The following is a 13,066-nucleotide window of genomic DNA, read 5'->3' on the forward strand; positions in this document are numbered from 1 at the left end:
CCTATAATGAACCCGTTGTGCAACAACTCCCAAGCACATAGAAGAGAGGGAGCATGTAAAACAAACAAATTTGAATTCAATTCTATTTTGACTGTTATCAGAGGATTTCTGTGTGGAGTTACCTGTTAGCACTATCATGTGCTGCTTGGATGCTGCTGTCTATCTGCAGGACTGTTTTATAATCAATGTATGCCTGTCGATACCGCTCCATTGACTCATTTGCCATTGCTCGGCGTAGAAGAGGCTTAAGGGAAAATGGCTGAAGCTCCAGAGCCCTGGGAAAACAAAAACAAAAATGCAGGATTGGAAAGAAGTAACTGAATTAAAAGAACTATTTTATGATATACACAACCATATGCAACTCTGTGATTTGAGATGACACAGTAAAATAATAAAGGAAAATGGGTCTGAGTGGTTCATATCAACACCCTAAATTACACCCAGTTTTGAAACTGTTAGTGCTTTTACTACAGCTTACTCTACTCAAAGCTCTGTCTTCCATCTGGAAAACTGCTCTCATCTCATCTCATCAGTATATGGTGCTTTTGCTAACATGACTTTCAGCTCTTCTTCCTCAACTGAAAGTGTGCACTTAAAAAACCCACTGACTAGGACAGGAATATACACTTTTTTTGGACTTTTGCCTGCCTTTTGTCTGTTTACGTTTTTGACTGTCTGTCTGGTCAATACCAAGCTCAACATTGTGCAATTAGAACTTCTTCCCAGCACCATGAAGCAGTCAAAGATTTTATTTCTCAAGAACTACCTTCTTTTCAATGATTCTTGCTAGAGAGAGAGAAACTTTTGAAATAGTGAAATTAAGATGAGTCTAGACAATTTGATTTCATGAAGTCATAAAGCCACCCAGACTGAGATACGCCAGCTTTCTGCTACAGACATTGTTTAGCTCAAAGATCAAACAAGGCTGCTCGGGTCTTGATACAGCTGGGCCTGAAAACCCTCCACAGGATCTCTGGGCAACCAGTTGCAATGCCAAGCAGTGCTCATGGGGAGAAGGTTTCATCTGATATAACCCTACATAATTTTTTACTTTGAAATCAAGTAACCTTTTTGTAGATAATCTATTATATTACGCTGCCTACTGAAGATTTAACATTACATGTGTTTGCAGGTTTGCAGTTCTGCTTCCCAGTCTGTAAATTATTTCTACCTCTGTATTATTTCTACCACTAAGCACTATGAGTCCTTGTGCATCCAGAAAATATGCATGACATTAAGGACACTATCATTAGATACTAAGAATAAAAAGCTTCTAATTGGTAAGAATACAAAACCTAAAACCTCTGTATTACTGACTCCAGCTGAAGTTTTACATACTTCAAACTTCCTGAATACAAAAATGTGATGGGTCTTAAATACACCATCTTGGCCAGCTGTCTGTGATCCTACATCTATTTTAACAAAATACTGCTAATGAGTAATTTTTCTCAAAGAACTTATTCTGTCAGGTAGAATACATACAGTAAGTTAAATGTTTTGTACCTCTGAACTACAAAGGTACGTGCATATTTTATTTTTAGTTTTGGAGGGCTTTTTTTAACAGTTTGCTGTACAAAAAACCCCACTGATTAAGTAATATGATTTCTAATTCTTTTAAGATTCTTTTTTACACCTTAAGCCTCAGCATTATAAACTCAATCTATGGAAATATTTAAAAAACCCAAAACACCAAAAATACAGTATTAATTTAGTGGGACACAGTGTTTGAAAGGTACTGAAGGTATCTATCTTCTCTAACTCCTGTATCCTTAAAAGCCACAATAAGCAGAAAGGATTTTAGCTCAATTCCTTAACAGCTGTAATTACTGTTTATAATTATGTCAAGTATATATTGAAAACTCCCAAACCAAAACAACAAACCAACAGAGAACACACACACATACACCATACATGTGCTTTTAATACCGTGATAGGCATTTGGCTTAACAAAGCTTTTGCATATTAGTTACTGTAGAACTCCACTGTAAACCTGCTTTTATATGAAAAACTTGACTCCTACTATGCATTTCTGTGAACATAATAAGCTTAAACGCTGACCTTACACAGTAAGACAGTAAGTTAAAAGTTCTTTCTTTCCTAGTTTTCATGTGATTGTTTACGTAACAAAGGTATCTGTCATTTAGACAGGGAATCAGACTTTATTGGTACTGTTCTGAGTCAAACAGCACTAGCAATATATCAGTTAAAATGTTTAATCATCACTAGGAATGTTGTTGCTCTACATGGGAGGTTTCAATTTACCTGTTACAATCCTGAATGCAGTCACTGCAGTTCCCTTCTTTGAGGTAACATGCTGCTCTGTTTGAGTACAAGATACTTAAATCGTCTGGACTTTGTTCTCCTAAAAGAAGTTACAATTAAAATCAAATAGTATTACTGAATTTACACTTAAGAATTAAAAATCTGCATACTCCAAGCTGCACTGCAGTGATGCAGTTTGCTGACACTGCAAAGCAGTAAAGAGCTTTCTTTTATCACATCACCTGGAGTATGTAAGTATTTCAAACACAAACGTCAAAAGCTCTACCCCTAGAAAATTAAAACATTATTTCACTCATCATTCTCTATCTTCTGTCACATGAACTGCTGTCTACTGAAACGATGCAAGATTTACTGCAAGGTAACTCCTGTCAAAAATCCAGGGGCAGGCTAAATTTGTTCACTTGTAGTTCCTTTAAATCATCTAAACACTTCTAGATTTATAGCATAAGGTATTACACTCACCAAGACCAGTGACATATTCAATTGCTTCCGAGTATTTGAGCACAGCTTCTCCAAACTGTCCACTCTTAAATAACTCGTTTCCTTCACTTTTTAGTTTTGCTGCAGTAGGAGGAAGTGAAGTGGAACTGCCACCACCAGCCGACTGAGACCCTTCTCTATGCGATGTGGAGATCTCCTCAGTTTCGGCGCTTTCACTCTTCTCATCGCTGCGTAAATAGCCATTAACTTCGCCTTCACAGTCTGACAAATGCTTTTCTGACTTCTTTGACGCGCCTTTTTTCCCTCCGCTCTCAGCGGAGTCCTTGTGTTTGTGCGCGTCCCTGTCCTGCGCCTTGCCTTTGCCGTGGGACTTTCTGTGCGCGTTGCCCATCGCGGGCTCCCCGGCCGCCGCCTGCGCCGCCGCTGCCGCGCCGGAGCCTGCAAGGGCGTTAATGAGCGGGGTTAGAGCCGCATCATCAGCGCAGACTATCGGCCCGCCGCGGCACGGGGGTGCTGCGCACGGACACCGACCCAAGGCCGCCGCATCCCGACGCTACGGGGGCTCATCTGCCTCGGAAAACACTGCTAAGGACACACAAAAATTCCTTCTTACGAGGAACTTGCGGTTGTTATTGAGAAGGGATTACTACGAAGCCTCATTGCCCCTAGCTGGGCACACGGGAACCCCTGTCCTGAGGTGTCAGAATGGTACAGGGCTCACCTTGACATTAACTCTTTAAATACCGCCTATTTCAACACGGACGCTTTGATCTTCCGTGACCAAATCAAATGTCCGCGTATTAAAATTAGATCACAAGCTATCAAGCCAGTAACGTTATTCAAAATTCTCCTCAAATATAACACAGAATAGGCAGGATAAAAGCTTATAAATCCTTCTCAAGAAGATTTCCTTTAAACATGTCAAAAACCCTTTTATGCATGCTTGTGATCTTTCAACCTTCACTGTTATTTATTACAAATTTATTTAGGAAAACTCATAGAATAAGGGTATTACATAATAAAATCTCTATCTTTCATATTCATCTGATTTCCTATCAGGATACTACCACAGTATTCAAAGAGAGATTTCTGCAGAGCCTGACTCTCGATACTACTAAGCACACAACAACTCTGCCTTTTGGAACGATTAAGATGAAATCTTCCCCTTCCCTTAACCTGATGTTCTTATCTGCTGCATAGATAAGAACAGATAAGAACCTGATATTCTTATCTGTTCTTATCTATGTGAATTTTTCACACATTGGAACAATACTTTCAATTGACTTTAACAAAACATCTGACACTGACTCAACACGGATGAACTTCAGATGGTCCAAAATGAAAGAAATAATTTTTTTTGAGCAGACAAAATGTTATTGCAATCAAACTGAACAGGATGGGAAAGCATAAGATTTGTAGAAACAACAGATCCTCTAGTGCCTCCTACCTAGCTGAGATCCCTGTTTTGAAACACCATACTTAATAATAATACTCCACAGTGGTAACAATGACAGGCTAAACCTACCCACACAGACATTTTTGTAAAACTTAAATTATTTATATTTGAGACATCCACCCACCCACTCATCCAATTGGTAGTACCAAATATACCAAAAAGGTTTAAAGTCTATTTGCTAGGCAGAATGGTGGTAAAAGGCTTGTTGGGCAGATGAATGAAAACACCAATATATTAAAAACTTCCTTAACATACATGCTAAAATACTTCCATTTTACATACACCAAAACAGAAAAAAAATTTCAACATCACAAACTAACAGGTGATAGGACAAGCTTTTACAAAACATAGTGAAACACTGTCGAAGAGCGTCCCAGCTTCTAGAGACAAAAAAAAAAAGCAAGGCAGGCACACAATATGTGATGTAAATGTTATTAATGTAAATAACCTGTAATTCCTGAATACAGGAAAAAATTTCCTAAAGATGAAGAGCATAGAGCCAGTCCTGGATTAAACAGGAAGCATTTATAGCATTTGGAGTCTGGAGTCCCCCTGACAATAGGAATGCTGATAGTTACCTTGTGTATCTGCTGGGTAATACTAATTGGTTAAATATTTCAAGTCTGAGTAAACAGCGTGCAAAAAAATGTACAGCTATACTTCTTAAATATAATTCTCATTGTCTTTTAGTTTCAGTCTTTAAAAACAATGGTCCTGTACTGGTCTCTACAGCAAAACTAAAGCATTATTCTGGGCTAAAAAAAAAAAAATACCAATACTTCTGAACTTTTCTTAAGGAAATAAAAATTCAAGACACATTATAAATTCCAAGGAGAATTTGAAGAAAGGTAATGAAAAGTCTGGACAGAATTTTGACCAGAATGACAACAAACACAGACATGAAACAATTTTAATTTCTGTTATTACTAAAATAACAAACTTAAAATGGAAGGGCCATCATAAAACTAAAACAATTGAAGTTTGGTAAGAGTTCACTATTATATAATCTATAATAATATAATATATATAACATTCTTTAATATTGTAATAGATCAGTTATATACCACACAGCTCAACAAATTTGTCTTAATTAAAAGGGGCTATTTAAAATGTATCAATTTATCTTTAAACTGTAGTTATTACTTGAGGTTATAACTTCTGGAAGCATGTCAAAATACCAGGTGCTTTGTCAAGCACATGATTTTTAGTTTTTGCAGTGCCTGAATACTGGGTTTTATAATCTCTACAATGCAAGCAATTTTCCATTTCTATTGTACAGAAAGGGCTCCATTTACTTTTGCTTTCAGTTACATAGAAGATGAAGAGAGACTACAGTCTATTTAGATTGTTTTGATCAAAGTTCAGAAATCAACTCTTCAGCCCTAAAGAAAACAAACAAACAAAAAAATTCCAATCTAAATTGTAAGTTCAGTAGGAATGCATTAGGCTTACCAATTAGAACGTGAAATAAATGTGACTACATGACTGGACTACAGGGACTACTGGACTGCCTGTGATTACAGGACTACACATTTAGTCTTTTATTGCTGTTCGGTTCACAGAACATTTCTTATTCATTAACTGAACTGAATTCATATTTGTTTCCAGCTGTACAAGAAAATACAGTGTAATCTATGAAAAAGCTTTCCACTTAAATCTCAGAAATACTTATGTGTATCACAGGAACACATATGCCATTGGCGTCAGTCAGCAATCCTCCCTGTGTTTAAAGGCCTAACCTTTCATCAACACAATGGAAGTCTTCCTATGGAGCTAGAAGGCACACAGTCATCTGAATGCTCACAACAGAAAACACCCCCAAATGAACAGACATTTAAGGCTAGGGACATGATGCACTCCTTTCTTCCAAAGTTTTAGCTCAGGAGATTTGGTAGACACCAACTGATGTGGAAAAATATATTTTCTCTAATCTTGTGTGCCAATAATACATTATTATATCACAAATTTACAGTCCAACATTCATGATTAAGTGGCAAAACCCACAGACGGATTTAGTTTCAAGATAAAACACAGAAAACATAAAAGTCACAGCTGTCATTCCACAATACCTTAAAGAGCCAACATAACTAAAAGAAAGAGAAGGGTGAAGTCAGCCTAGGGATTTATTCTGTTGCAGGCTGGAGGCCAGCCATGCAGCTGAATCTAAAAGCAAGCTGCCAATGCAAGCCTTCCTAGCCCCTGCTACCTCACCTCCTCCTGCAAGCCATGGATTCTGATTATGCCAGTGGCTTCATCCCAGGAGCCTTGCAGTTAACCACACACTAATCCAGGAATGGGAGATACACTTCAACTGCTTGTAAACTACATCCAGTACAAGAATTACTTGCTGTTTACCTCTAATAAAAACTTCCAGAGCACAGAGATAAGCTCTTACAATAAAAAAAAAAAACCAACACAAACAAACAACAACAACAAAAACCAAAAAAAAAAAAAAACTAAAAAAAGAATTATAGTTTCCAAAACAAACAACAACAAAAATTATAGATGTTAACAAATTATACTTGATCATTGTTACACCCTTTGATGCAAGCATGGGAAGAAAAATGCAGAAGAAAAATGTGCTGATGGGAAGGCAGGAAAGCTGTGTGAGAGAAAGATCTCAGGAACACAAAATGTTCTCTCACCAGAAGAAATTTTTAACTGGGTCCACATCAAAGGAGAGGTGTAAAATTGCACAGGGCACAGAGAAGTAGGTGATTTATAGCAACATTCCCCATTTGTCTCTGTTAGGCCCATTCTAGAAAGAATTACAAAGATGTGTAAAAAAACTAGGTTCTAGATTTCACACTCAGGTATACTTTAAGTAGTCAATGTAAGTTTACTCTTCAAACAGGCAAAATTCTTTGCAAGAATATATGGATGAATTGTGTGAATAAACATTACTATCTCCAAGACAACTATTTTTTCCTTAGGTTAAAATAAAGTAGGAAATTATAATACATTACTTTTATCTCCACCACTTCTTTCACGTTCTTCTGTATTTTCCTCTCTTCCTTCTGAATCCTCAATCTCTTGAATTAGTATTTTTTTTCCTTTACCTTGAGGCTCAGATACAGGCTTTAAACCTTTCAGCTTTTCTTCAATCTCTAGCAGACTTTTCTACAATAGAGAAAAAAAATCAGCAATAGCAGTTTTTTTTATTATGTATATAAATTACAGTTTATGTACAGCAAATACATTCTGTTAAATAATCCATGTGAAATCCTGAAGAATTATCAAGATAAATGTTGCCAATTTAAAAAGATGGTAAATAAATGTGAATCTTACAAGAGTCAGAATCAAACCAGGAGTAATAGTCAATTTCTGTCTCTCTCACAAGAAATAGACATGGGATATCTTCACATCTTTGTGTGAAGATATCACATAAATAAATAAATAAATAAATAAATAAATAAATAAATAAATAAATAAGTACTTGAATGCACTGCTTATCAAAAATAAAAAACTAAATTCAAAGGAAAAAAGTAGATTTATGATTGTGAGATCTGGCATGGTATACTAAGAAGAGATGTAGAAAACAGGTTCTCTAGAGCATCTCCAAAAAAGCCTAATTTCAGAATCAAAATTTATGCTGCGGAGAATCTGATGTCAGATGGACAACTGACAGGGAAACACAACTGAGAGAACAAGAACCAAGAGACAACAGTCTCTTAACAGTCTAGCAGAAGGACACTGTTGAATAATGATAAGGTTTGCTCCTCTTATAAGAACTGCAATTAGATGATCAAACAGCTTCTCATTCTATAATATTTTTCCATTACTGAAAAAATCCTCTTTAACTGCCCTTGGAATCATCAAGGTTGGAAGAGACCTTTAAGATCTAGGCCAACTGTTAGCCCAGCACTGTCACTGTAACCCATAAACTACTAAATCACTTTGCTCTGTCAGAGCAGAGTAAGACACACCCAGCATGATGTGGTATTCTGAATGTAATTCAACACTGTGCAAGAAAGTGCCATCTCAGTACTTCCTGTCACAAGAAAAAGATAAAAACAGGACCAAGGAAAGATTCACATGGACAAACTACCCTGAAGAGTTCCAGTTACTGACAACCAATTCACTTTTGCATTAGTGATTCTGGATATAAACATGCACTCTGCATAAGTTCCATACATTCATATTTAGCTCAAAAGAGTTTTGGGGATTCTCCAAGTAATGAGAAACTTGAAAAAAATGCCCTGCCAAGCACTTGTCATTTCTAGATATGCCAGCCAAGGCATAATAGCTGGCATGAATAAGGACAAAGTACAGATATTTGCTTTCAGCTACAAAAGCACTACTCAGCAAAGCAAGTCATGGAAGAGTGTAATCAAAATGAGTGACTATCTCTGTCTGGTATTGTAAGAAGTCTCAGCACAGCCTATTTGATACATTTTTTCACATAGACTGTTGTACAATTTGCAGTCACAGACTGACAGGCTATTTAGATATTCAGTCTTGCAAACAGAAAAGAAAAAGACCAAAATCTCTTTCAGAACTCAGATCTAGAGACATGTAATTCTTTGGTTGATGTGAAACTCTGGAACTATTCTGGACAGGAACTCAGCTCCAGGAGCACCCTAAAAAGGATAAATGCTGTATATGGTCAGTTTGACACAAGAGGCTTGCACCACTTTCTCTGGTTCAAGCAACAGTAATAAATAACTCCATGAAAGAAGCAGCAATGAACAAGCTGCTAGCAGCTTATAAGATGCCACCAACAAGAGCTGGACAGAAGTCAGAAGTTGGGACAATTGCACAGCATCTAGAAGTCATGTAAAAACATTGGGAAGGTAGTAGTATGATGGACTCATAATTAGCATACAACGAACAGTTTCCTATCAAAACTGCCCCGTACTGAAGGCTCTCAGGACACACAGAATCCAAATGCATGGACTGTTCTAACCTGCAAAACATCCCTAAGGCACCAATGAAAGGACACAAACCAATCCTCTCCTAAACAGCCAGAGTAATAGTAGTGCAAGGACCACATCCTGACCTTAATTTTCAAATAAAGCATCTGGCTTCCTTTGATCCAAAATTGGTTATGAAGAGTCCAGATTTATTGGAAGGTATGAAAGGTTTTCCATTCTATCCTGGAGATGAAAAATGAGGATTTATAACACCACGCTGAAGCACAGAAGCAAGAACAGAATCCAGCTCTTCTCCTTTTGGGTAAATTGTAACAACAAAAGCTTGGCATCTGTTGAATTTTTCTTCTCATTATGTACTCAAACTTAAATGCACCTATCTCAATGGATCTTTTCAAGAGAAATTTCCAAATAGCTTTGATCAGCAAGACACTAATACTGCAAGCATGTTCAGGAGAAAATGTTTTAGGCACCTAAATTACCCTAATAGAGAAGGCTTTTCCTCCCAATTAAGTCATGAACAGAAGATCTGGCCACATTCAAGTACCTGATTTCCACCACATGTGATCTTGGGAAGCTGATCAATGGCACAGCAGATGGAGTGTGCCCTCAAAACTTAAAGTAACATCAAACAACATGAACTGCACTAACTTTATGCTACAACTGCATCAGTGAGTCATATTCAACTCACTGATCTTTACCTTAGCCATAGAGTTTTCTGGTTCAACAGACAACACTTTATTCAGATCCTCTATAGCTGTCTGGTAATTCTTCAAATGATTGTGCACAGTGGCACGACGCATCAAAGCTACAAAAGAACAAAGTGTATTATTTATGTATTTAAAGTATAAAGTGAATAAAAATACTATGCCTAGAAAAACAGTGTTAGTGCAGTCATGCAGTTTCTAAAATTCTGCACTTCTATATTAGTAACAACTGTTTTCTTGATGATTTTAATGATGCAATTTCACATGATGTCTTTTGAGGCAGCAGTCATGAATTGTGAAGCACCTTTTCATAATTTTCAGATTTTCCACCTCCACCCATGCAAATACAGTTAGCTACATTCAAGTCCTTGACTTCTGAAAGGAATAAACCAGCAACTTTGCTTGTTTTCGTGTCACTTTTAAATTAATTTGTAATTCAGCGTGGGTATTATGGAAACACTGCATGAATACAAGAGGGCTTATAGTTATCATATAGAAAACATTTTGTCATGTAATAATTCCCTTTACATATCAATAGGATGAACTGCCTAAAACTTCACTAACCTCCAAAGAACCATTAAAACTGCTTTGGGGAGCTATGCTGTTCCCTTATTTTCATTTAGACCTGATCTAAAGCTCAGTTAAGTCAACTAACAACATGTACCATTTTATTTGCTAGAGGTAAAATATTACATTGAAATTTTATTTTCTACTTTACCTTTTATGTTGTCAGGTTCCATATCTAGTACCTTCTCACAATCCTGCAAAGCATTGTCCCAGTCCTGAAGTTTGATTTCTGCTTGAGCTTTGTTATTATACACAGCTGCAGTTGGTATTACTGATATACTCCTAAAAGAAAGGGTATATTGATCATGTTAGAGTCAGAGTTAGAAAACCTGAATCTAGAAACACTTCACTACTGGAAGCTATAGCAATATTAATGCTGATATTCTAATCACAGTAGTGGTTAGAGACTCCCTCCTGTGAGACCACAGGCAACCATCCACCAACTAGATTTGCTGTCTTCAGAGGCCTCTTGCTTGCCAGGACTTAGACTTGTGATGTTGCAGAGGAGATGCCGTGGCTCATCTGTCACTTAGACTATTACCTCCTCCTACCATCCATGTAGACTCCAAAAAAACTGCCAGATGGAACCTTTGAGAGATGAAGAGTAACTGCACAGCTCTGGGGATTATGATGAAAAGCATGGTGGTGGGGAAGAACACATGGGATTCTCCTTGATCTTGCTTGTAAGATGGAAAGACTCAGGTAGCAGTGGATGAATTGTCAGGTACATGGCTGGCTGCAGGGCTGGTATTGTAGGTAGTGTTTTAGTTTCTGTAACAGGATCATCCCTGAGGAACAAGGACAGCTAGTATGCACGTAACAAAATGGTGTAAGGGAATCTTTGCCAACAACCTTGTTAATGTGTCAAGGAAGACCCTAAACTGTGGTCTCTGGAAAGAATAGCAATGGAAGTGCCAAGGGGGGACAGCACACTGCAATAGACACCATTTCCTTGGAAAAAAAAAACATGGTTGAAGAACAATCTCAAATACTTGTCCACAAATGCACAACATGTGAGAAACAAAAAGAAAGAATAAAAGCTCTACGCAGTTATGATCGTCATGGGATAATCTGTGCATGCTCTTTAGAAAGGGTAGGAGGGTGAGGAAGAAGAGAAGATGCATTCTAGTCTAAGCAGCGATTCAATGTGTGAAGGCTTGTCTTCACACAAGAGGAACAGGCAAGAGACTGACAAGCCAGTAAGGAAAGCCAATGGGTAAGAAGAGGTCAGACTCTACATTTCCCATTCTAGCCACAGATGACCCCTTCAGGTTATTAACAATTCACTCCAAAATATTTTACTTAAATGTTTATAACTCTAAGAAAATAGATTGCAGATAAGATTAGAAAAGTGACCAGTTAGAATAGCATGGTGTCACTATCATACATTTCAGAAGGCATACAATGCCCCATGGGGGCCAAAAATGGAAAAACTCTCCATTAGAAAGGATTCTGCCAATCCTTAGTTATTAGTACCTTATTTATGTACCAAAAGCAGATGTTTTTACTTATTTTTGTATTATGTATTTGTATTTTATTTATAGTACATGAAATACAGCTATAGGCTTTTTATGTTTGTGCAAAAAAGCCAAACAAAACAAGAAAGATCTTTAGGCTGCAATTCAAGACAACAAAAAAAAACCCAAACCCATCACACATCAAATGCCTCAGTTAAGCAGCTTGTGCTCTATGAATATCATTACAAGTGTGCACACATACATACATATATACATATCTATCTATATCAGCAACCTCCAGATAAATTTTCATAAGCTGTTCTACAAAATCCTAACTCCTTCAGTGACATTATGAATGATACTTCCTAAGCATAAATCTGTTAAATATTTATTTTATTGCTGTTCCACACTATTTCTATTCATTATTTTCTCCATACTTATCTGCACTGACCACAAATGTATTAATATTTGCATACTTTTTTCAAGGTTATCCCACTATAATATCATAGCTCATTAATTATCTTCATGTTTCATCTCACAGTAGTGTCATATCATTATCCTCTGTTTACACTGGTAATTAACACCCCAAGAGTCCCATGTCCTCTAAATTTCTAAACAACAACTTTGACACTTTCTGAGTTCTGGGGTTTTTTTAAGTCCTTACCATTTCAAAGCACAGAGTTAAGTTACATTTGTAATTATTTAGTTTCTCAGCACTCTGATTATCCTTTTATTTTTGTAAACATGCCCTTGAATCGCAATGGTTTAAAAAATTTGAGGAAATTTGTGACACCTGCAGATTGCATTCCATTACTTTCTAGCCCCTTCTCTTCTGATAAATAAAAATTAATATGAGGATGGATCAGTTCTTTAAATATTCTTGTGTCAAATCTTTCTGCCCTTTTGAAAATAATCTAATTGTCACTAGTTGCTTCAATAAGAATTTGTTTCAATTACATTGGTCTAAAACAAACATTCACAAGTAAGAGTTATTAAAATAAAAGAACACAATAGTATTTACTCACCGAGTGTAATATGTCACTGCTTCCACATAATCGCCAGTGGCAAAGGCTTCGTTGCCCTTTTCTTTTTCACGAGTAGCAATAAAAATTTTCTCTCTGTTTGTCATTCCTAGCAAAAAATATTTCTACATAATAACAACAACTAGCAACTTGCACAGATGCAACCAAAACAGAAAAAATACTCTGAATCTCATAGTCTGCAATTTTTTTAAAGTACATGGCTTGCTAAAAGACAAATTTGTATTTTATTTTCTGTAATAAA

At 36.7% G+C, this 13,066-nt stretch overlaps 1 protein-coding gene across 1 annotated transcript in view; it reads right to left on the reverse strand.

Annotated features, from left to right (window-relative positions):
- The window catches only part of SPAG1 (sperm associated antigen 1), a gene marked incomplete at both ends in the record, with an annotated part of 34,949 nt that overhangs the window by 13,769 nt on the left and 8,114 nt on the right, over window positions 1-13,066 (reverse strand). Inside the window, 7 exons of the mRNA XM_084202102.1 lie at window positions 123-275; window positions 2,263-2,362; window positions 2,746-3,162; window positions 7,147-7,300; window positions 9,753-9,859; window positions 10,477-10,607; window positions 12,808-12,913. Of these exons, the coding sequence (XP_084058228.1) occupies window positions 123-275; window positions 2,263-2,362; window positions 2,746-3,162; window positions 7,147-7,300; window positions 9,753-9,859; window positions 10,477-10,607; window positions 12,808-12,913 (1,168 nt within the window). The remainder of the gene's footprint in view (window positions 1-122; window positions 276-2,262; window positions 2,363-2,745; window positions 3,163-7,146; window positions 7,301-9,752; window positions 9,860-10,476; window positions 10,608-12,807; window positions 12,914-13,066) is intronic.

Source organism: Fringilla coelebs, assembly GCF_963513975.1.
Source record: "Fringilla coelebs genome assembly, chromosome: 1".
NCBI classification, from domain to species: domain Eukaryota; kingdom Metazoa; phylum Chordata; class Aves; order Passeriformes; family Fringillidae; genus Fringilla; species Fringilla coelebs.